Below are 25,551 nucleotides of genomic sequence, written 5' to 3'. Positions count from 1 at the left end.
ACCAATATGATTAGGGCAAAACTGTGCTAAACTCTCTTAAAATGATTAATGACTTTCAGGGTCCAGTGATTTGTTCCTTGAATAATGGCACCACTGACACAGCCACCCCCCCCCCCCCCTTTAGATGACATGGAAATGAACTCTATTACTTTGAATTAGAATTCAGCCAGGTTTTTATCACTTTTTTCAACCCCTCTAACATCTTTTTTTTGTAAGAAGGGGACTGTTTTATTTGAACAAAACCCCCCATGGAAGCAGATTATTCATATTATTTAAATTAGATTTGTGAATTAATCAAATGGCTGTGATAAAGAATCACTGTTGTGCAGTTGCTATGTCTGTGTACAGTGAAACAACTTCTTTAAGTCAACTTTTGAATCTCTTTGCAGTCATATAATAAGACAAGGATTATGGAGTAGCTTGGTGTTAAGCTGGTCTGACAGGCAGATTTATCATTTTACTCGCCTTTAATCCTCTTTCTCCTCTCTGTGCAAGTTTGTCTCTGGAGCGTCACTGCTCCTGCAGAGCATCGCTGAATGGTGAGGTTATCAAGTACTGAAGTGGGTTTCCATTGTTCTGATCGCAGTCTAATTTCTGTCATATTCTTTAGCGGCAAATACAGAGAGGTGATTCAGTGTGAATGGTCATCTGGTCTCATACTGACTGTCGTATGTTGGACTACATCTTCCTTTGTCATGGTCGCCCTTACACCCCTTAAAAGGAATGAAGTCTATCAAGCCGACCTTATTGTTCTTGTGGGAAATTTCACTTCATTCAAAGTGCCTGCTGTACCCTTGACATTACTGACCTAAATACCTTTGGACGACCGTCATGAAAAAACCCCATTAAAAAGAGCAAATTCCAATATCCTTCAATCCATCCATTGTCCATGCCCATTCCATAACAGAGTTGACTCAAAATTGAAATTTCACCGATTTACAACTGAACCGTGTCTCTGATGAAATTCAGTAATGCATGCAACCATTCTAGAGTTTCACAGAATTCAGAAAAGGTGAGAAACGGGAGATGAAGTTTAAGAGATGAAGAGCTGCTTCAGTGCAGTTTCTTCACACTCTACAACGAGCAATAAAAGAGTAAGAGGATTTTCTACACAGGGATGGAATTTTCACTTTGTCACGTCCCGGCTGATCTCACATGAAAGTGCCTCCGGTCAAAGAAAACTGGTGGATATTTCTGCTAAAGGCAGTATAAACATCGGCTCCTCCGGCCAATTGGATGGCGCCATGCAAGCAGCATGGAGAAACGTTTCCCCTCTGCTGTGTGTTTGCGTTGAAGTGTATGGCTGCAGCAGGCACCAATCAAGCGGAGATCCTGTGAAACTCCAGATCACTTTTAAGGATTAGAAAGTGTCAACAGAGCAAGGGTAGAGGAGCCAAGAGGTGAGCATTTCCACTCTGCTCAAACTCCAAATAAAAGACGGTTTAGAAAAATGAGGAAAGATTATGTCAATTTCACTTGAATCAGTGTGTATATCACTTCATTCAACTAATGACCTGATGAGGGCCATGAGTAAAAAGCATCAGCTGAACAAATCAGCTCATTGTAACTGCAACTGTAGCCATTGATTTTTTTTGCCGTCTTATTCCCCACAAAGTTCGTAAAGGTTGTGAAGCTGTGCCAGAAAATCTACTTGACTTCGATACAATGACACTTTTTCTCTTCTATTTGCACTATAACTAAAACAGTGTTGGGTCCTCTGGGAGCACCGGGCCCTGAAGGGAATCTCAGTCGAAAACCCCACACATGGATCCGTCCCCCAACAGGGGCCCTGGTACACATAAATAACTCTCACTATGAATATCAGCCCGTGTTTCTGGGTTACAGTGGGAACCCTCGCAAAATAGATCTCGCCTGACTGTGCCCATCGCTCTGTGTGTATGTGTGTGTGTGTGTGTGTGTGTTGGGGTGGGGGGTATGGAGACATGCCGGGCGCACCCTTTGACTGCCTCATTCCGTTGACATTGAGCAGATACCACGGATTAATTCAGATGACAGGGCACATGGCCACTTTGTATATACACAGACTTCACTTTCTATTAATGGAAGCCTTTGGCCTTAATAAACCGCGCCGACTCTGTGGATGGACGTGACCGGCCATCTGTCCGTCCGACGCAACCGAGGCTTAAAGTCACGTAGCACGCTGAATTCCTCTGTGTATAGCCTGTGAACTTGGTGGTTCCACTGGGCCTGACTCAATGAAATATTAATAGACATGCCTTCACATTAAGGGGTGTCATCACGTGAAACCTGGTCTGTATGCATGTAGAGCTGGCAAGAGCTTTATAGGATCTAAGGAAGTGTGCCATTACGATGATGGAAGAGGGAAAAAATCTTTCCTATTTATCAGTTTCACAGACACAGGAAGCATCCAAGCTTTTTAAACAGGCAAGTCCTCATGGATCATCAGAAATTCAGGAGTGATTTTGTTTTGCCAATAACCATTCAACACATTTCGATTTGTTGCACTTGTTTGTGCTTCAGGCGCTCACCCCACAAACTCACAAACCGTTGTGCATTTTTATTTTTCGTGTTTGAGGATTTTTTTTTTTTCTAGAAACCAAATAAATAATATTTGTCCTGTTTTCGTCCAGGAGATGACTAGAAACTGCTTTTCCACAATCATTTTTAAACCGTCTCTGTCTCCCACACAGCACCAGTCATACCTAGAAACACACACGCGCATGCTCACACGCTGGCGATGCACAGCTTCAATTAGTGGCGCATCAACCTTGTTTTTCCCCTGTCCCAGTCAACAACCGGTGCTCTCATCACTGCGATTACAGAAAAACCATAACAGCGGCGTCCATTGTCAGCGCCGCAGAGAAACAGGTCACCGCTTGCCGGCTGTGCTGAAAAGGGAAAAACAGCTTAAAACATGTAAATGAGGCATTATGAAATTGTCACATTTTACAGAAACAAAGGCAGCTCAGCCAACGAGCGTCAGCACATGCCAGTGCAGAAGATGCAGCCAGTGCCTCGTCTGCTGTGGGCAGAAAAATAACACAGATGCGACGGATGGATGAACGAATTGATAGAGGGATGAGGCAGAGGGGAGATACGGAGGGATGGGAAACACGAGATGAGTGACCGGCAGATCCAGGCAGAGCCAGGAGAGGTGTGGAGGAGCCCCTCCTGGGGTCCTCACTGTACGCCGCGTGAACTGCTAAGACGTCTCTGAGGCGATGCGAGTAGGGAAGCGATTTATTGGGTCAACTCCGCCGTGGTATGCCCTGCAACATTCTCGACACACCTCCATCACTGACATAGAGATTAGCGGCGGGCTTTTTTCTTGGGGATATTCTCGTCTCCGCAGATAACTCGTGGTTGGAACCCGGGAGGCCTCGCGCCGGCAGCGGCGGAGTGAAAGTCACGGGAGCTCAGGCCAGAGTCGGCCGATGGTTTTAAATCAGAGGAGAGGTCTCCATGCTCCGAGGGGCTCAGCACGGTGGAGAGGGGAAAGAAAGAAAAAGAAAAAAAGAGCTGAAAGTGAAAAAGGGAAACATCACAGTGGTCCTGAAGTTTTTTGAGATGGACTCTTCAGGTGGGTGAAGGATAAATGAGGGCGGATAGAGAGTGCGACATGCTGGCAGTACAGAGAAGCTGCTGTGGGGTTGTGTCTCCTCTGCTGGGAAGGGACGAAAGCAGCATCAGCGAGGAAACTCTGGACAGCGAGAGTCTCACAGCGCAGCGCCATGACCATCAGATGGCCAAGAGGAGAAGCAGGTCTCACCCTCCGTCACCCTCGTCGCCGGCCGCTGGTCCACAGGAAGAAAGATAGCGAGGTGACTGGCCCACACCGGTGGGGTTAAATAGTCCAGCTCCTCTTCTTTGGGTAGAAGAAGATCATTGGGAGGGCAGGAGTTGAGCAGTTGGGATTGAGGAGGGGTCGGGGTTTGATTGGAGATAAGGTGGTTAAGAGTGGGGAGGGGGAGAAAGAGATGGAGTGAGAATGAAAAGCACCGACCGAGCGACGAGATTAGAACACCTCCAACCAAACCACATTCCTGAAAAGTAAAGAGGAACATTATGCGGCAAAGAGGATTACACTTGTGGGAATTGGACATGAGCTGAGTATCGGGGAGGGGGAGCGAGAGCACCGTTTTCTGTCCATGCTCTCTGTCTGGCATTCTCTCTCTTTTTTACGTTCCTTTTTCTCCGAAAGGGTAAAATAGGATCTGGGAGCACAACAGTATCTCGCGGACACAGAGGCTCCCTTCTCAATTTGTGTCTGAGAGGTTCAAAGGTAGACGGCAGTTAGCATTCAGAGAGGAAAAAATCAGCACTCGACTATAAAACCTTCACCCCCCCCTCTGCAGAATCACAGCCGTTCTCCCTGCAGGTCCAGCGAGGGGCGGACAAACAGAGTGAGCTTACAACAGCCATTGTCCAGTGACAGCAGGATAACACTGCAGCTGCCTCCGACTCTTTACACACTTTCAAGCCATTCCAGCTCTTCTGGGTTTAGAGGTGTGGAAACCTTGTCTGAGGACAGGAGAGAAGGGAGGAGAGGTTCCTTTTTGACCTGAGCCAACCAGGACAAAGGCCTTTGTTAGCCGTTGTTAACAGCTCCATCTGTTTTAATGAGTTATTATTTTTTTTTTTTTAAAAAAAAGGACATCAGATTTATGTGGGATGTTAATGGTGAGTTTTTGATTCCTTCCGCAGGTGAGGTTGGTTGGGTCCATGTTGCACTTCTTATCACTTGTTATATGCATGTATTATGGAATATACCAGAATCCAGCCGAGTAATATGACAAATTCAAATGCTAAAATACTCTGCAAATATTCAGAGATCAGCAGATTTTGCCCTCTGTTTGTAACCTCCAGCTGAATAACGCTTTCAAACACATCCGTTTCAGCCTCCTCCTAAAAAGGATGCTTAGTTGGACCTTCCACATGTTTGTTCGAGAATAAATACTCACAGAAGGTACACCCGCATGTGTGTCAATATTGGCATTTGAATTCGTTACATCACAAAGCTGATACCCAGAATTCCGTGTTTTAGCACACACTTTCTAAAAAAAGGAGCAAGAAAAATGAGCAACGGATGGCCGTTCACAAACAGACAGTTTGGAAAACTCTTTAAAATCCTTCAGAAGGATTATGCACAATACAGAATCTCGAAGAGTCTGCATCATGTGACCAACACCTGGTGAAATCAAACACCTGGTCAAATAACGTGATGTCACGCTTTTCTCCATCATGCTTACTGAACCTTTACTCGCAATTAGTTCCATTCTGGTCCCTACTTTCTGCTCATTTGGGGTCACCCCAGGTCAAATAAAGCTAATGGCTCCTTAATGGACTTGTTATAAAGCCCACCTTAAGCAAAACAAAGCACAGTTTGAAGTGATTAGATGGTAATGAAAGGAAAATACACAGAGAGATGGCACGAGTGCAACACTTAAAATACTTGCAGCTGCCCGAGTGTGTGACAGCCAGGAAGACAAACAGCGTGGGAGAGATGGATTTCTAAACCAACAGCGCTTGAGATTCTGTCTGACTCGGTTCGCGACGACAGCCTCAAGTCGTCAGTGAGAGCAGCGGAGGCTAGCCACGTGCTAGCCGCCGCTTCAAAACAGATAAATCGCTTGCGCGGCAAGTTAAAAGCCGTGAGAGTGTGAGACAGTCAAACTTGAAGAGATATTAATTATCTTTCCTGGCTGACAGACAAAAGGGGGGATAAGAACAAAGCAGCATCTGGAGGCAGAGAGGCTCTGGGGTGTGCGAGACGTCAAAATCTTTTAATAGTTTTGTAACAGCAGGTCAACTGGCCCTAATTAAATCCACCTGCACGGAATAATCATCTTATTACGGCGATTGGATCAGCGGGAGGAGTGCGCTGCCAAATTGTTCAACAGATTACTGCCATAATGAGTTTATTTGTGCTGGCGAGAGCACATCTGTCTGTCCCCGCCACGCGGTGTGACAGATACAATTCCCATCAACGACGAAGGTGAAGGTCTCTGTGAAAAAAATTACAGAGATTAGAGGAGGCCTTCTTATTCTGGACAGTTGAGCGGGCATTTGTTTGTAAGGGAGCATCATCAGATTTGTGTCCTTCTCGGGTATTGATTATCCTATGGCACCGGCTATGAAAGGGGAATAAATGCTGAGGCCACCCTACAATGGAAAATTGGCAACGGCAAACCCTTTGAATGTAAATCTCTCAAACTAGCTCAATAAAATTCCGACAGTAGGAATGGTTTCTAATTCTAGATATGATGACATTTTGACGGCGCTAACCACGCTTCTGTTTTATTTCACACACTCATCTTACCGCCACGGTTGGGTTTTGGTGTACCTAAGGTGTTTACACCCAAGCCAATCAGACCTACCCCCAGGCTCACGCATCTGTCTGCACCTTCAACTTAGACGACTTAAAGCAAAGGAATCTTCTCACTTTGTGTCTATGTAAACAGATAAATCCCAGAAAACATACTTCCATGACTACACTTCCATCTTAGAGAGAGGTCCACTAATCTCAATTTGGGGAGTGCCCTTCAAAAATGCACTCCTTTTGCACGTACTATAGGGACAAAGTTGTTGTTGTTGTTTTTTTTTAAATTGCCACTTTCCTTTTCTTCCTCTTCTTCCTGTTTTACTATGACAGGTTTTTACAACTTTTTCAATGGCACATTGCAAACAGGCCGCAACAACGACAAAGATGAGGTTTTAACCAGGCTTGGTTTATTCAAAAACTCATCTTAGTTTCTTTAGTTGGCCTGAAGTAGCTAGAAATATGTTAGCTGGCTAGTTGATCTTGTGTTAGCATGCTAACGTCATTATGCCACTTCCAATACATCACCAATAATTTGAGAGTTAATTGTACGTGTCCATTTTTCCAAACTGATATTTTGCTTGTTTTGAGTCCATTTATCAGTGTTGATGCACTTTGTGCACCCATTCTTAAAGTGAAGTATTTAGTACAGAAGAGTGTGATTTAGGACACAACATCAATCTGCACTGGAGTGACACCCCGGCACTCAGTGGGTATCTTGCTCTGCGACTTCATTAACAAACCTGAATCAAAGTTTTAAAGCGACAGTGTTGAACACTATAAGCTATTAAAAACATAAAGTCCCCCATAGGCCCTCATTTGAGTTGAGTAATTGTTTCTAATTAGGCAGCCATCTAAATTTGATAACCCTTTGATCAGGGTCCACAATGTTTTGTTAGGCATGATGATAAACAATTGTGGAGCTGTTGAGAGATTTGATGGTTTGGAACACTGTGGTGTTGCGAATGAGCTAATCACTTTTCTTAAATTAATTTGGTCACCTTTCAACAGCAAATGACTTCTTGACAGGCGCTTGCTTTTGTGGATTTTGGTTAAAATAAAATAAAAAATCATTAGGCACAAATCAATCAAACCAAAAGCTATCAATTCAAAGGTTAATAGTTTCCACAAACGTTGTCTACGCTGACCTTCAGTTAACTCCAGTCCTACAGGCAGCTGCTGGTAAATCATTCCACTCCTTCAGCTGAATCTTCAAAGTAAACACATTAGAATGCGGCGGAACATCGGCCACCTGACACATCAATAGTAAACCACAAATCAATGTTTAACAGAGCCTGCATTCAAATGAGAAAATTCAATCTATGACTTGTGAATAATTCAACCGGCCACCAGCCCGTGTGCAGGTACGAAATAAAAAAAGAAATTGTAATAGTAATAATATAAAAAGCAAAAAAGAACAACAAGGTGATCTTCACGGAAAGAGGCTGAAAGGCCAAGTCTGCCACTCAGGGCTGAGCCAAATGGTAATCGCTGTGACAATATTTGAAGATGCTGATGTTCGATTGGCACCTTAAAGTGCGGCTTCATCTTTAAAAGGTTTCAGAACGGCCACCTATCCACCACCCCACCCCCCCACCCTTCCCCTCCCTGTGGCAAATGGTGGCCGGCGAGGCACCGTCGTCCTTTTATTCTTCCCCCCCCTTTGTTGCAGATCAAGACAAAGTAAAATCCGTCTGGTTGGGCAGACAGGAGCCACCTATACCTCCCAACGCACGGTGACTCACTTGGAACATTCCGGAAAGGATTTCAACACCCCCAACCCTTCCCAAACCCCTCCCTCGCTTCCCCACCACCACCAACTCCTTTTTTAATTACACACTATCCTGTTCCCATCTCAGGGCGTGAATGCCGCATGTACCTTCAAGCCGCTCGGCCCGAACTGATGGAGGCGGGCAAGGTGTCGGGGAGGGTAGCAGCTCCAACACTTTTTCAACAAATCCGGCCTGTCAGTGTGCGAGTCAAAATGAAAACACAGAAGGAATCCGACCGTCCGCCTCTCACGCTGCACTTCCAGTAGCGGCCCGAGTCGTGCCAACTTATCTCGGGTCGGTAATTGAGATGTTATCTCGGCGGGAGCAGGTACGGCTCCCGGGATCATTCAGCGTAGCCTCGCCACTCGTTTCCCTCAGTGCTGAATCAGCGCCCTCCCTTCCCCTGTACCTCCCTCCCCCATCACCGCCCAAGATTAAAGCCTCGCCGCTCTCCAGCTCCGTGCAAAGCTGCCTCCATCTTATGAGTAAGCGAAGACTTTAATACGCCTCCGCCGCCGCCGGAGAGCCGGTGCCGCAAACAAAACGATTACCCTGCCATTGTCGTCGGGGCCGCAGGGGCACGTCAGCAGATTTGTGAGCCGCTTTCGGCTTTTGAGTCATGAGTTTTCCGGATAGACTCTCACTCTTCTTCCTCCTTTGTGGTGCTGTGGTGTTTTTTTTTAACTACAAGTACCCTGGTTGTGACACAGCAAAAAGTCAGAAGGAAGTACAAACTGAAGGCCGTTACACAATGGATGACTTGGACCACAGCTGGGTACACACACGCGCACACACTGAAGGATGTCTGAGGCAATTTTGCACACACTAGCTTCATTTGTTAAACAATGTCTGGGGCCAGTGCAGATCACAACAGATCAATTACTGTTTCTTTCAGATTCTGACATTAACAGTCAATCTTAAATATTATTATATTATTACATTTTTGACATTATTATTATGATCATTATTATTATTAATGCAGTGACCAGACTCTGGTGTAAAAACTGCTTTGTCATCCAGCGATCACCGACTCGGGCAGCCGTTCCACTTTTTGATTGCCACAGTCTGCAGCACCACGCCGCTAACCGAGTCTTTCAGCAGTCCACACCACAAGCATTTAATCAACTTAAAGACCCCACCCCCCACCCTTTCCTCCCTTCCTGCCTCCTCTGCATGACACCGCTGGCTATACTCGCAGCACCAGTTTGGCACAGACGCAGCCTGACGGAGTGAAAGACTGAACTCAGGTGTCCTAAAAACTCGAAGCGGACCAACAACCAAACACTGACTATCGGCATGCGGTTATCAGCAGGCGAGTGATCGGAGTGTCTTCAACACAATGAGCCTGTCATCATGCGCTCTTGTTGCTGTTGTCGACGTGGGAGATTGATGTGACGTCCATTGTGCTCAACCATTGTCATTTGTCCATGTGTTTGTTCGAAGCGGGACAGAAAAAAAAAGTCCGCCTCATTTGTAAAAAAATAGCAGGATCCACCGGATTCACATCCTGAGTGAAAATGCAACATTTTGCGACATTGTACCACCACACAAAACAATGCATCAGCCTCAGTCTGCAGGCTGTCGAGGTGTCTGCACGGTCCGGGTCGCGACTTACCTTGGTTGCAGGTCTTGCCGGTGAAGCCGGGGTGGCACTTGCACTTATTGGGCCCCACGCACTCGCCGTGCTTGCAGCCGGGCTGACACAGAGCTATTGTGGAAGGATTCAAAAGAGGGGGAGGGAGATCAGCACTTGTACCAGATCAAGGTGACAAAGCACTTAAACCCACTGATTCTTGACTTGGCTGTAAATAATCTTGTTTACCACACGTTACAGTAAGCGTGATTCTGCCTCATTCATAAAGCTCTTGCTCCTTTCTCCTTATGCGACAGTGTCATTACCACGAACTAATGGTAATGGAGCCGCAGTTTCAGCCATCCAATAGGCCCCTTCTTTAAATGGAGCTGGGATGCTGTTAGAGTATTTTCCCTTCTGATTTTACATTTGGTTGATTATTTCAAATGAAGAAAGTTGAACTAAAGACGGCACAGCGGCACTGTCGCCAGACAGATGGAAAGATGGAAGTTGATTTGGCGTTCTAACACAGTGATAGTTATTTCCCCGGCATCCTGCAACCAGCCGAGGAGGTTTTGTTATTTTTATTTTTTTATTTAAAAGGAATTAATTAGGAATGAAAAACAATTAAAGTTTCCCCTCAAAGAAAAAGATTGGATGATAATATTGTGCGAGGGCGAACCTTCAGCAACCCTGTTTCTGTGGGCTGCAGGTTTGTCCTATTTATCACCACCAGCAGCAGCTCATGGGGAAGACTGAGCTGCAAATAAGTGGTACTATTTATTTATTTATTTTTTTTTAATTAAAAGTTTAGTTTACGTTGCCAAAATACAAAGCGGTCTTCCTTATTAGCTGCATTATTAACTTCAGTATTAGTGTTGTTGTGTGTATGTGTGTGTGTGTGTGTTCATTGCAGATAATTAATATCCTGCCAAAAGTCGCCTCGTGCTTTCTTTGAGTGTTGCGTAGGGACAATTGCTTATTTTCTTGCAAAGCGGCTGCAAAAATAATGATGCACTTGTGTCTCTTTTAATAAGATGTAAAGATACAAAACACAACATCTTTACTTCTTTGAAATTAGCCACGCTGTGATAAGTCCAAATTCTGTTATAATGAGGAAAACACGACCAGAAACAATAAAATCGTTAGTGTAGCACAGACAGCTGGTGTTCAGGGAACTTGAGGACGTTGCAACACGTCCGGACCTGCTACTGGTCGTCGTTCCTCGTCTAGAGTCCCTGCTTGTCCAGATCAGCCCCTCGTCTCCATTCATGATACTCACAGGCAGTTGAGGAAATGGGTTCTTTTCATAATGACTTGTTTTTTTCCTTTATTACGGTTAGGCCAGTTTTAATAGTCAGATATGCATATTCTTTGCATTACTCACATGCTCGTCCTGTGATTTTTTTTTTTATCTTGTGTAATAATTGAAATTGAGAAGCCGATGCCCTTTTAAAGCCTCAGCCCAGGCATGTTAATAACCAGTTCATTACATTATATTCCATGTTGTTGTGTCTACTTGCTGCGCTGGATAAACGTAGATGTGGAAAAGGAAGTTCAGGGAGCCCGTTCAGGTTTCAAGTATTTTTCATGAACTGAAGAGAAAATATAAAAAAGAAACAAACTAATAAATCTATTTTAAAATAGTTGTCAGCTATAAGGTGCTAAAAAAAAAAACAACCTTAAGGCTATAAGCTTGAACAGTAACTTGCAAGAGCCGTCATAAATAAGAGACCAACTGTCTACCAAAGCAGTTTGAGTAGGAAACAGCGTCATATGTCTGATCTTGGTTTCAAAATTGTAGAATGTTTGCCTTCTACATTCTTGGCTCATATAATCCCCTTTCACTCTTCAGCCTGCTGCACTAATGATCCTTCTCTGCATCACTCTGACGTCTATTTTAACGTTTGAACTTTTGACCATAACGTAGCTATATTTGTAATACACAGAATTTACGTATCAGCCCGGGAGATCCCCCCGGTACTTGATCTGATGCTACTGGATGTGCGGACTTGAGGATGTGGCCATGTGCCCTCTGTGGAGGCTTCTTGTTTGCACTGACTCAGAGAAACGGTGCGGATAAAGAGGGAGTTGCTTTAACTCAAAAAGGGTTAGCCTGCGAGAACCCCCTGGTCTGCTCAGGTTTCAGTGACTCTATTCACGCTGAGTTTAAAGGCACAAGGATTACTTGGAGATGATAACATCTCCAGACTCAGTCCACTTATTAGCCCATTATTAAACAGAAATGTCACTGGGAGTTAGCAGACCGGAGTGCTCAAAGTTGAGAAACACAAATTAAGAATGGCCCCACGCAATATCTGTGAGGACGAAGGGGAAAATAGACCTCGTGGGAGTCAAAGTTTACTACACCTTAGTCTGGTTGGCAGATTAAAAAAAAAAAAAAAAAAAGGAGGTCTCTGATGTAGTAAAGAGAGCTGGGAAGCTGAGTGCTTTTTGTTATTCGCCAACACGGGGGAGGATTTGATTAGCGGGATCAGAGTCGGCCATCAACGGGCTTTGGCTCTCGGGGTATTTTTAAGCCGGTGGCCTGGCAGAGAGATCAGGGGAAACAGCCAGCGCTCATTAACCGCAGCAGGGAACACGGACGACTAAAAATGGCTGTACCAGCTGGGAGGCCAAACATAGCGTGTGTGACCCGTGTTCCGTGACCGCCATCAATACATGCACCCGCAGCGGCGACATATTTTCACTGGGCTTTACATCGGCCAGGCATCAGGAAGGAGTCCCGCCGCTCGTCATCATCGACCGAGTGTCGAATTCCTCACGTCAATTCGACTCATCTGCAGTCGGCTGGGTGCACACAGACCCAACAATCCCGATCCCGAATTATCATTAATAATTTCGAGGTGAAATGCAGATATTCCAATGTTTCCTTAACGGCTCACTTCATCTGGTAGAGGTTTAAAAAAGTCTTCTGCATTTATCTGTTGATTACGAGTTGCAACATCCTTGAATCAACTAAGTGTGGCGGCTCCTGATGATAATTTTATAGCTTGATGTGTGATGATTGTTTTTCTGATATGCCGATTGTTTTGCTTGGCTCATGGGATGAAAAAAGTTAGGGGAGGAGATGGTTTTGTATCTTTGCATTGGGATGGGGGTCTTCATAGCCCTACTGATCATCGACGAAACAGAAGTTCTTTTCCACAAGAAGTTCACAGTTATCAGAGCAGCAAGAGTCTCTGAAATGACCGCAATACTGGAAAACCAGGAAAAACATTTGCATCTTCTCCTTACCAATGATGATGATAGATTTTTTACTTGGCTTAATTCCTAATGATTTTATACCAACACTTGGATGCATCTCATCTGCATTAAGCACCAACGCGTCTGACCCTGTAAGGTACTTGCTGGAAAGTGTTTACTCATGTGATGAGGCTTAACAGCATGGTATTTTTCACCTGGCTACATACTGAAGATGACTAATTAGTTACCCACATAGGGAATCTGCAGCTCCATTAAAAGTGTAAGTACGGATATCACTGATGGATGAAGTAAAATATATTTTTTAAAACGCAGCTCTGAGGCGTTCATTAGTATTCTTCGAGTGTTGTCTAGCGGAGCTGGTCAGATCTTAATGAGACACTAGAAGAGCTCGGCATAATTCTCGCGTCTGCAGGTAAGAATCAGGTCTGCGGATGTGCGGGATGTTTGCATGACTGTAAAGGTGTGGGGGGAGGGGGAGGAGGAGAGGAGGAGGGATAAGATGGCCGCTGCCAGAGGGCGTGATGTGTGTTAGCGGTGTGGAGTGAGCCCAGGACTCGGAGGATGTGCCCCCAGCATTACATGTCTGCCAAGATTATTTCAAGAGAGGCGTGGCGCTAACCTTGGGGCTGGCATCTTATCCCGGCTACTCTGTGAGTTAAGGCGTAGAGAGCTGCAAAACAAACAGCCACACACACAGACAAACAAAGAGACAGACAGGACGCAGGCTTTGCTGAGTGTCGGACAGGATACAAACAAACATGATGTTAGAGGGCAAAGCCTGCTCATTGTAATGAACAAATACCACTGAAATGCAATGTGAGCATAAACAACAAGTAAGTCTGGAGCCACACACGTTTCAATGAGCCTCTCGTAATAGGTACATTAAAAAAAAAAAAAAAAAAAATGTTCAAATTACATTTATTTGTTTAACCACCTGGACCCTAAATAGGGCATTCAGTGAAACAAGATGATTTTTCATGAGTGACATTTTCTTGAGGCTAAATCCAAGTCAATTTTGTTTCCATACACAGTTTCTAGACTGTTTCAGATTTTCTTTCTCCCTTTTGGACATCAAGACACAAGTAATGCTGAACTCATCAATAGTCGCAAGGTCCATGATACAGTGTAATAACAACATTTGGGAGTCACTGCATGAATCCAAGAAGCAAACCTAATGCAACCGGCAGGAGGAAAACATGTTATATTCATTTGGGCAATATTGTGTGTAGCAATACGCAATTTCCTCTGGAAAGGACCAGATACGGTTCCTCGCCCTACCAAGGGTTAAAGATTTCCTTGTTGCCCAGAAAAATGCTGCCTGTGTCAGCCCACATTTACCCTCACACAGTGGCTGAAGAAAAAAAATTCCACATTTTATATTGAAAAAGCATCAAAGACAGGAAAATGGCAGCTTCGCTCAATGAGATCACGGCCGCAGGTTCCTTCCTTCTAAAGGGAAATACTGCCACTACCAAATTATTTTACACAGTCTGAATGCAATTCGCCTCCTATTTCCCTCACTCCAAAGCACAGCCCTCACCCCGTTATTTTGTTCCCGTTTGACCTGGAGCAGATGAAAAGCTGCGCCCTCAGACCTTTCAGCTCGGCTGCCCATGAGGGAAAGTTGAGCAGATGAGAACCCGCGCACGGGGTCATGATTAAGTTCCCCATTTAAAAAGAGGCATCTCTTTTCCACTTGCATCGCGAGTATCACACTTTTAGCTCAGATTACTGGTCAAACAGTCCCGTCTCAATTCTCCCAGCCACCGTTCACCCAAACAAAGACTGCACTCAATCAAACTAAACCCTGCTCTCAATGGGATTTTAGAGGGGGAAAAAATTAGACGTGACCTATAAGGGAAAGTGCCATGTGATCTTTTTAATATGGAGGTGATATTTAAGCCAATGCCTGCTCGGTGCAGACAAAACAGACGCACGGCGGATGTTGATTCAAAGTCGGTGGCCGATGTGGAATTAAATAACAAATCTGAAAGGTCAGTCTAGGTCAACCTTTTTGTGTTTTGATGATGGGCTGATATTTAAGACATTTGAATTGGAAAACGCTCCGGTCTAAATGTTTTCAGTTTCAAATGCCAAGTCTGGAGGAGGTCAACAGACGGCACGAGTTCTTAAAAAACATCCTGCCTGCCAAATAAAACATTGGATTTTTTTAAGAGAGAAAAGAGAAAAAAAGGAGAGTTGGTAAAAACATGCTTTCAGTGCTTTCATGCTTAATGGAGGCTCTCCCATCTTCTTCTTCGAGCGGTTTTCTTCTAAGGTGACCACAGCCAATCACCTTGCATCCTCTTCTCTCACACCAACTAACTTCACGTCATCAATAAAACTCTTTTTTGTTCTTCCTCTCGACCTCCTGCCTCCCACTTCCAACCTCAACATCCTTCGACTAATACATTCAGTGTCCCTTCTTGGCACGCGTCCAAACCATCCTGCAATAGTGTCCAATGTCCATGTCCACTCACATAATCACATTGAGTAAAGATGTTAGTTTTTGGCTGCAGGATGGGAAATTGCCTGTTTTTTAGCTTCAAAACTTTAAACTTCACATAAACGCGACACACTTTACTTTCTCTCACTGCACTCTGCAATATATTGATACTAGAGACTTGATTTAGAATCGCAGTGGGTGATAAAGTCATTACTTTATTCTGATTTTACAGTTTTAGCTGCTCACAGTTCTAAAGAAATTAATGAAAATAAGCTCACTGTTGCTTTTATAAACAGTTTTTCATTGTGTTCCAATGGTTCAACAAACATGAAGGTTTTCAAATCAGCCCTCAATCATGTTTGATAATCAGGATTTCAGCCTCATGCAATCATGTGCCTCAACGCCACAGCAGGTGACTGATGATCACACTGCACTTTTAAAGGGGCAGGATTTCAAACACTAGCAGCTCAGTTCTGAGGGGCAATGACTCATGAGACTGGGTGAGCAACCAGGGCTCACAGTCAGTTTCAAAAATAAGCCAACCAGCATCTGTTATCTGCTCCGGTGGGGTGATGTCATTTGGATACAGTTCAGTTCGGAGCAAAGCCTGCGCGACGGGACTGAGTGGAGTTTATGTGTGCCTACAGCGATCACGTCCACCTGTTGACGGGACTGCGGAGGAGATATCAAGTGTTTCGGCGTCATTACCACAAAGAGTGTGTGATAGTAATTAGTGACGAACCACTGAGCAAATGTTCAAAACGCTTCCAGAGGAAGTCAAACATTAATGACAGCAGCTGCTTATAATAGGCTCTCGCTGGCAGAGGCACATCAGAAGCGGCGCTTCAGTTTATTTTAGGATCCAAACCGTCGCTCTCTTTCTTTTCTTTTTTTTCCTGTTTTCTGCCTGATTTGCTCACTGGTCTCCCTCGTCAAGCCGCAGGAAGGTTTACCTTCTTCTTTCAGCCCTCTCTCTACTTCTGTGAGAATTAAAAGAAGAAGAAGAAGAAGAAGAAGAAGAAGAAGAAGAAGAAGAAGAAGAAGAAGAATCAAGGTTGATCCGTCAAGTTTTGGTGAGAGATGTGGCCCAAACGGGTCGCTGAGCTCCGTGACTGAGAGAGCCACAATCCAATAGCTTCAATCTAATCTCTTCAATCTTCACAAAACCTTCCTGAGACCTGCAATCTGTAATGACTACATCCTCTCAAACACATTCAGACAAGAGAACGCTGACACACACACACACACACACACACACACACACACACACACACACACACACACACACTAGCAGGGTTTAAATCAGCACCTAACAGACTTGATGGAATACTGATTGTCGACTCAAGTGAATGATTTGAGCGCTGCACTCAATCCAGAGCATTTGGAAGCATTAGGGCAGCTGCTCTCTGAGCGATTTCACTCAAAGAAGAGATATGATGTTCTTAAGGTTAAGAAATAAAAAATAAAAAAAACTGTACCAACTCCATAGACTCAAAAATTAGCTGATATTTTCGGCTCAGTTTGGAACATGTGAGGCTCCAGAGTAACAATAACGAAAAAGAAAAAGCAAAAGTTGACACACTGCTGATGGGCTGCTTTGACTGACTGGCTGTGCTTCATTTATTATTAAAAGTCTCCACATGCCGCAACAAAGACTGTTTTGCCTTTGGAAACCATAGCCGCGCCACAGGGTGCGTGGTTTGCGGCTGGGTTTTTTTAGGTGGTAATCTCAGTTGGTGCTGGTGCGGGAAACATCTCCGTCACCCCTAAACAAGCGTCTGCTCCACTTTAATCTGTCTGAAAGGAGCCGTGAAGGCAGTGAGCCCAGTCAGATGCACTGGGAGCCACTGGGCATCAAGACAGTCGACTCCTGCCAGAATTACTGCCGAATCTGGCCTCAAACAACACGCCACTGAACGATACAATTGAGCTGTCTGAATGCTGAATGAAGGGGGGGGCACCATGGTTTGAGTCATTCCGGCACGCATTGTTTAGCTCAATTGTCAGAGTCTTGGGAAGAGGAAGCAGGCCATTGAACCAGGCCAAAAGTTGTAAATAAAATAACAAATAATAAAAGCTCTATTTTACTATCATAAAATCGGCCCCCAACCCTTTTGGCAGGAAAGTGGGGGCCATCTATTTCCTGGCTGCCAGAATGTGGGGAAAAAACAAAAAAAAACTAAATGATCACATTCAGGTTCTGACAGACATAAAAGCAAGAGTTGGCTCTCCTGCAAAGAAAAACCAATGTGGGTCAAGTTGGCTCTGTTGAACAAGCACGCATCACCTAGCCCACGACCTCCAAGAATATCAGATGAAAATGGAAATAGGAAAACAAAATATGGCACTCTGCCACTTTCAGATGAAAATACAGCCAATTATAGCTGCTAAAATCAGCAAGTTAGATATACATATATAAATATATATTTCTGAGCTACAGCAGCACAAACGTTTGGACCCAACAAGCAGTGTGTGACATATTTCTAAAAAATAAAATACATGACATGACGGGTTGAATGAAGAAAAAGCAGGATGACAATATGGTCAGTGTGACAGCTCGTTTAATAAAAAAAAACAAAAAAAAAACAAGTAGCCAAGAAGCTATCAAAGGATTTCCCAATAACTGGCTAGAAGATGCTTGTTCTTTTCCACAGCAGATTTAACAGCACATATAAGCTCAACGTTTGATGATGCGAGAGGCTTTACTCTGTTTCCTCGCACAACGCTAACGTCAACCAAGCCAACGTTTTGGACACAATGAATGACTGAAATAGGGGGCAAAGGTTTCGCCACCACTTTCATGCACCGTTAAGGCTGGGCTGGATTAGGGTCGGGGCAGGTTTGGGAACTAACAGCAGAGGAATTGGCTCTTTGAAAGAAATTGATGGCCTCAGGCGTGATGTGGATCTTAGAATTTCCTTTTGAGTGTCGGAACAGTTGAAAAGGAGACGGTAACGACAACAAGAGTTTTGCAAGGTGTTAACCTCACGTCTTTTCATCAAAAGAACACAAAGTGAGTTATACATTACAGGGTTGAGCACGCGGGCTGGAAAAACTGTGCTAACTTTGCAAAGATGAAAAGATTCCTAAAAGGCCCTGAAGGTGTCCTGATGGCTTAAGATGTGGGCTGTATTCTCACCATTTTACTGTTGGAAACAAATGTGTTTCCACAGTAGCGATGATGATACTGTATCATTATACTCCCCACAAAATAATAATAAGTCCTGCCCTGTTCTTCTCCTGCTGTGGAAAAAAGAACAGATGTTCCAAAGCAGCACCACCAAACCAAAGACCCAACCTCTGGTTAGACAACACACCCAATTGAAAGCCGTGTTAGTGTATTTGCAGCTCCCTGGTTAGTGTTAAGGTGAGAGCAGAGCAATTGGAAACCATGTGAACAAAATATTTATGGGTAATATTTCACAAAGATTTCTTCCTGCGCAGACATGCTGGAATGGCGATAAACTTGCTGGGGATCCTCCTCGCGGCGCCGCTAATGTGCGATTTGGTTGAAAGCATGCTTTACACATCTGTTTATGTGCTTCTGGCTCTAATAGAATCTTTGACGCTTCTCTCGCGGTGTGAATAGAAACATCCGCCTCCTCAACCAGCCCGCTATTCCCTCTGCGACAACCTCAGGTGTTCATTAGCTGTTTTTTTCTCCTCTCAAACTTCTGACGCCCGCCACAGCGTTACAGCGTGTCCTTTTTTTTTTTTTTTTTGAAGTTGGACCGCAGCTTGACACCCTGCAACCTTGTTAGCCCTGGCCCACACCCAGCAGCAGCAGCAGCGGCGGCGGCGGCAGCAGCAGCAGCAGCAGCAGCAGCAGCAGGCATGATGGCACTCACGCTGGCAGTGACCCCAGGAACGACGCGTCCAGCCCCAGCAGCAGTCCACCCTGGCACCGTACCGACACAGGCCATTGGAGGAAGCCATCTGCCGCGGCCACCTGCGAAGGGGATGACACAATTAGTTTCACGGGCAATTTCGGAATGTCTCAATGAAAAGAAAGGGCTCCTCTCTCGTTTGGATTGAGGCATTTACACAACTCGCTTCGTTTCCTCGTCTGAATCGGGGTGACGGAGCGGCGCCAGCGACGTCTGTGGCGTACTGTGCCACCCTTTGGGCTGACTTGTGTGAGTGTGTGTGTTTATGTGTGTGTGTGTGTGTGTGTGTGTGTTTTCAGATTTGTCTAAATAAAAATGGCTTGACTAATCTGTGTTGATGTTGGAAAGCTCTGTGATTGCACTGGAGGACTACAACTTGGGCACTTGCGCGTGGCTTTATAGTGAGAGTAAAACACTTACATTTTTTTGTCCTTGCATTTTTATTTATTAATTTTTTTAGAAAGAGCTGGAAAAAGCCTTAAGCTGTCTTATGACTATCAGAAAAGTGTGTTTTTTCCCATCCTCTTGTGACACCTTCCAGTCGTATGCTTTCCCACTTCCTTAATCATTTCAAGAGCTCCATTTTAGCACTGAATATGTTGGAGGGCGGCAGGAGAAAGTAACACTTGAAAAGCTGCAGGCGGAAAGTGTTTGCCATGTTAAATAAACCCTTTATATGGTCTTGTAAATACGACACCTAAGATTTTTTCCCCCCTCCTGCAAATCAAATTTTACTGAACTGGAGACGAAGGAGTGCGATTGAGGTTGGAAAAAAAAAAAAAAAACGAAAAAAAAACATTATCTTTTCTCGCCGTGCTGCTGTTTTTTTTTTCCGTTTCCCTGAAGCGCACTTCCTTTTGTGTTGCAGAAATAAAAGTGAAAGCGCATCAGATCATGTCGGCCCGCTCGATGTCAAACAGAAGGCCCGTGTTGTAAGCCTGCCAGATCCGATTTGAATTCAGCTTCCAGCTCGTATCAGTGCACCGCTGGTGTGCAGTAAGAAAAGCACATTACCCCTCAATATGAGGCTTGTGAGACAGATTAGCAGATGCATTCACGCCTTATGTGTTCTAAGTCCTGTTTGTGTGTTTTGTTGCACAGGGACCTTGCAGAAACGCTACTAAACCCTTGAAAGAAATATTAAAAATAAGCATCTATACAATTCCACCCTTCAACATCCCTTCAACCTCGTCTATTCTAAAGACAAATTAGTTTCAAGAAGCTGTCGGACGTTTCACGATGACGGGAGATAATATCGTCCCTTTAACTGTGCAAGAGCTCAAAAGGAGTTCCCTTCAAAGCGCCATAGCTCCTCCAAGAAAAATTGCGACGGGATGTTTTGGTTGTGCCATGTTTCAGTCTGCTCGAAGCAAGAAATAGCCTGTTGGCAGACGGTGCACGCGGATTACCTTTTTTATCTGTAGCACCGCTCGCCACATTTACGGAGAGAATAGAAAGAAGGAATGAGACCATTTAAGGAAACGGCTGAAAAATCCAGGCCTCATGCTTTGAGGAGCCTGGCCCAGAGATTTGAACTTGAGTCTAAAGAAGTAATAAATGATTCAGAGAGGGTGGAAAGGCCAAGCCTGTGACTTTTACTTTGGGGTGAAGAGAAAGAGAAAAAAAAAAAATCCTTTTTCCTTTAAACACTTAACGCCGCTGTTTGGACAAGAAGTATCGAATGCGTGTGCTTTCTGTGCGGATCAGTGCAGAAGGCTCAGACCTTTTCGAAGAGAAGTCTCTCGACATTGTTCCCCTAAAACAAAAGATCTGCCGCTTTGTGCCTCCATGAAAGAGCGAGTTGTTGCTCAGCATTCGCTGCACATCCATCGCCACCAGGGCTGGCTGCTAGCCCCCGTTAGCGTCTACGTGCCAGCATGAGGAGATGCTAATGCCTGCCTCCGCTGCCAATCACCTCATCAGGAAAGGGAGTGCAAAAAAAAAAGGGAGGAAAAAAAAAACACAGATGGATGCTAAGTGAGAGTGGCAGATCCAGCAAAAGTGTTTGTCGACCACACCGGCAAGACAAAATGTGGTTAGGCAGGGAGAGGAGAGCAGATGAGAGCAGAGGAGATGAAACAATAGCAACAATGGGGGAAGAGAAGGATGAGAGAGGACAGCTAAAATAGGAAAAAAAAAACAAAAACGAAAAAATAACATAACAGGGAGGAGGAGGAGGATGAGATGCTTCTGTTCTGACAAATGCCCCCTCTTTCACTCTCTACCGCACACATGCAGATACCATAAACTTCTCAACATGCAAAACAGAATGGCTAAAAAAGAAGAGCTCTGCCAGAGGCAAACATCACTTGATTGGGGACAACGCTGACACCTTTCAAAAGACCATCAGACAACCTCAGCTAGCAATTAAATAATATCGACATTTGACAGCATGGCCAGCTGGCGTTTCTGCTCCAAATCTGGAGTTTTTTCATGTTTCGGAAATAGACTGGCAGGATTTGGGTGTGCACAGAGGAGGGACAGTGAACATATTGCTGAGCTTGGACCTTCCCGGAGGAGGGAAGAAGATGCAGAGCTCAGGGTTGGATGAAGCAGGCGATTGGCTGTGGTCAGCCCTGAAGGGAACAGGAGAAGATTCAGCAGGTGACAACCTGTTAAGGGTTCAAGTTAGGAACCTGAGCCGCTGAAGGTGGGAGGTTGATCCCACACATTTAATGGCCCCCAAAAAACAAAACAAAACAAAGAAACAGAAAATGTGGTTTGTTGCTAATTTGTGGTTTACAAAAACACCAGGGATCCACACCACTGACTATCAGAACGGCGAAATGTGAAGATCGGGGAATTTGAAACCGCCGGCTGTTGGTATAACAACCCCTTAAGAATGTTACCTTTTGATCAGGTTTAATTGGAATTCTGCCCCAACTGGCATTTCTGGAAACTTTTGGGCCTCAAATAACAGAACAAGGTGAAAATTGCTTCTACATTTTAAACAATTCACAGAAACGGAGGAAGCAGCTCTTTCAAACGGAGACAAACCCCACAGATTTGGCAGACAACGAGAGCGCGGCGGGGCGTGAAAGTCACGAGAAACAAATAAATACACCCGCGTGGATTGCGCGTGACACGGGTGAGAGACCAGGTGTTTGCCATTGAGCGCTCACAAAGACTGTGAGGAGAAAGACACGGAGCTCGAACCCCTGCCAGCTGCCGGTGGGTGGTGGGCAAAACGATTCTGTGGGGAGGTTCGTTTAGCGGAGTGATGAGAAGTTGGTGAAAAATAGAAGGCACGAGCGCGCACGTATGAACGTGCACTCCTCTCTACCCTTCCATCCACCCTCCCAACCGAGCCAAATTTAGCCGGCGGCAGCTGCGCGCTCCCTTCAGCTCCCTGTTCCATCACATCTCCTGCCAAACACGTCAAACACATCGTCCCCGCAACATCTACCAACGTCCTGAAAAAAAAACAAGACTCCGCCGACGCCGACGCCGACTTCCGATAAAACGACGGCTGCGAAGGTGACCCCAACTCCCCACCCCACCCTTCTTCATCCCCCCCGTCTGCCCGGAAAGAGAAGGAAAAGCAGGGCGTCCCCGGTGATATTGCGGCGAACGGAGAAGCTGACATATCGAATGAGCGCGGGCACCTGTATTTATTACTTCAAGGCTCTCAGTAATGATCCTAAATTGCGCTGAGCCTCGGAGGAAGTCAAGCAGATAATTATTACCCTTCACGCACGCGGCGTGACACGTCCTCTCAGGCGTGGACCGTCAGACAGGAGCTCGCTCGCTCCCTCGCTCCCTCGCTGTCTCTCTCGGTGGAGCTGATATACACGGTGGACTCGTCCAACCTTTTACCGCACTGTTTTACTAATGTTTCCCTCGCCCCCCCCCCGACGAAGAGGAGTTGCCGATCCTCCACTCAGAGAGGAACATCACGCGCCACCAAAAATCTATGAGCAGGTGAGGGCCTCTCTGGGGAGCCAAAGTGATTTTAGTCCATTTTACCCATCAGTGATTTGCCAGTGTTTCATGGATTTTCTCTCACACAGAAAAAGTAAAAGAAAACCCAGGCCGACTCCTGCACTTGGTCGCCTCCTCCTCCCCGCCGCCTGCCCTGACCTGCCGAGCTCAGCTGAAGGCCCCGAGCGGCGCAAAACTATCCAAGTGTGTCTCTCACCTTAATGAGACACGTGCGCTGCCAGATCAGCGCGTCGGCTGCCAAGATTATCACATTAACGCTGGGCCACCACGTGGGATATTGACAAATAGCTGACGTTGAGGGAAGAATCCGGCAGGCCCTAAAAGTCTGAGTGCTTTTTATTTTCCACACACATCGTAAGGTATTTAACGAGGGGCGGTAAAAATAAAAACAACTTCGATGTAAGACGGCGCTGTTAAAAACACTGATAAAAAAAAACGTTGTTGCACCTTCTACGCTGTGCAGACATGCCTCTGAAAAACATGGGTGTTGATGTCACTATTATAGGACAGGACAGGTCAGCTACTGATATAATGCTGCTGTCATGTTTTTGTTTTACTTTGCGGATATTATTTTGGTCTAGATAAAAACATCAGAAAATAAAACACCATTATTTTCCTCCTCAAGTAAATCCAGCATGCACTGGACTTATCTGGTATCTGCCAGTAATCTAAACTGTAGCAATAAAGGCAACACTGTGCAGATTTGTCACATTAAAACGCCAACAGTGTCAGACATCTTTACATTTCATCTGCTTGCTTCAGTGAGGATGAGTCCCTGCCATTGACTCAATGTCCCCGCTGGCCTGCTATTAGTGTGGTTGCTGCCCTGCACCAGCAAACAAGTCACGCCTGTCCAGTTGCAAAGGTGCAAACACAAATGTGTAAACAACAGCAGACACAAGGCTGATGCTCTCGGCCCAGCGAGGGAAGACACGTCCCAGTGCTGATTAGTTCATCCTGCTAAAACCTGCATTCACCTGAACTATTATGTGAATGGACAATTCTGACACTGGCAAAATGAACCGTATTTACATTTGAAGAGACAATTTCTTCATTAAATTTCAATTTTATTGAAATGTTTTATCAGTGACCTCCATCTATCTTATTTTGCTGGTGTCCCCTACAAACATCACCATCTGCTGCCAGTGACGATGTGTCCAGAATGCTGCTCCTATTGGCTGCCTTGTGAGTGGTGGCAGGAAAACGACAAAAAAAGAAGAAAATTTTCAGTATTTTCAAGCGTCTTCACCTCTTTACAAGTGCGGCAGATTGCAGATTGATTCCCATTTGCAGGGTTCAACACTGCGATCACAGCCTCACAAATAACTACAGACTCGACTCAAGGTACGCATTCACTTCTGAACTTTTGACTTTTGAAATGAAACAAGATGAAATCTCCAAACAGCCTCTTGCTATTCTCCCTGCCGCGCCTGCGGACGGTGTTTCCCTGGATATACTTTCCACTCTGTGATTGAGTTGCTCTATATTGACATCCCCATCCAGATGGGAAAAATAATCCCATTAGCCAGTTTAGGGTCCACCTCCCAACTGGGCTCGCCTGGGGACCCTGGAGGCGGCTGTGTAACAGGCATCCTAATGGGGTGTCCCAGTCACCTCAGCTGGCTCCTCTTGATGCAGATGAGCAGCGGCGAACCTTCAGACTCCCTCCGGCTGTCCCAACTCCTCACCCATCTCCTGTCACTCACTTGGCATCTGTTACCTGAATCGTCCTCATGTGGTTCTGGTTTGTTTCAATGTCATGAGGTGTCAGCGTGCAGCCTGTTAAAGCCGGTGGCTCTACTGTGGCCGTGCTGAAAAAAATGCAAGTAAACTGAGTTTTGGTGGGGGTGGGGGTTACTGCGGACGTCCTTGCTCCTCTGCTCCGTCCTCCAACGGAGGAGAATTAACTTTATTTCTCAAGCGAAACCATTTTCAACTGTAAATGAAAAGCTCAGGGGGCGTCCGATATGCTATTTCAGAAACAGCAAGACAGTTTAAATTAAAAAACAAAAAACAAAGAAATGATAGGGAGAGGTTCTAACGATGCCGAGGTAAAGTTAGACCACTCTAGGTGTGTAGCAACCGCACACAAACATTGACAACAGGTTTCAATACAATCCTACATATTGCCAAGACAACGAGGGTGACTTCATTGGAGCAGGTGCTACTCCAAAGCAACAGTAAAGATACTTGTGCACCCAACCGCACTGTGCTTGCAGCAGGAAAACAAATACCATAATACAAATATAAATAAACACTTAAATCTGCAAATTAAAACTCTTTCTGTCTTTCAAATCCACCAACAAAATGTTCGCTGGAGTCCACAAAACTTCTGATTACACAGGACGTCTGGTATGTGTTACTTGGCTGCAGTGAACTGTAGAGGAGAAGATCAACAGGAG

At 45.1% G+C, this 25,551-nt stretch overlaps 1 protein-coding gene across 4 annotated transcripts in view; it reads right to left on the bottom strand.

Moving 5' to 3' along the window:
• Positions 1–25,551, bottom strand: part of npnta (nephronectin a) — a 46,920-nt gene that overhangs the window by 19,349 nt on the left and 2,020 nt on the right. The window contains exons 2-5 of one of the 4 annotated variants that reach the window (XM_076032021.1): positions 19,169–19,269; positions 13,494–13,544; positions 9,689–9,781; positions 3,752–3,847 (exon numbers count right to left, since the gene is read on the bottom strand). In XM_076032021.1, the coding sequence (XP_075888136.1) occupies positions 3,752–3,847; positions 9,689–9,781; positions 13,494–13,544; positions 19,169–19,269 (341 nt within the window). The remainder of the gene's footprint in view (positions 1–3,751; positions 3,848–9,688; positions 9,782–13,493; positions 13,545–19,168; positions 19,270–25,551) is intronic. The other 3 variants (XM_076032030.1, XM_076032039.1, XM_076032048.1) reach the window with 3 other exon arrangements.

This window comes from Nelusetta ayraudi, unplaced genomic scaffold (genome assembly GCF_046127955.1).
Source record: "Nelusetta ayraudi isolate G7.1 ecotype Tasmania unplaced genomic scaffold, CSIRO-AGI_Nayr_v1 ptg000004l, whole genome shotgun sequence".
Taxonomy (NCBI): Eukaryota; Metazoa; Chordata; class Actinopteri; order Tetraodontiformes; family Monacanthidae; genus Nelusetta; species Nelusetta ayraudi.
This window is presented reverse-complemented; position numbering and strand designations above follow the sequence as displayed.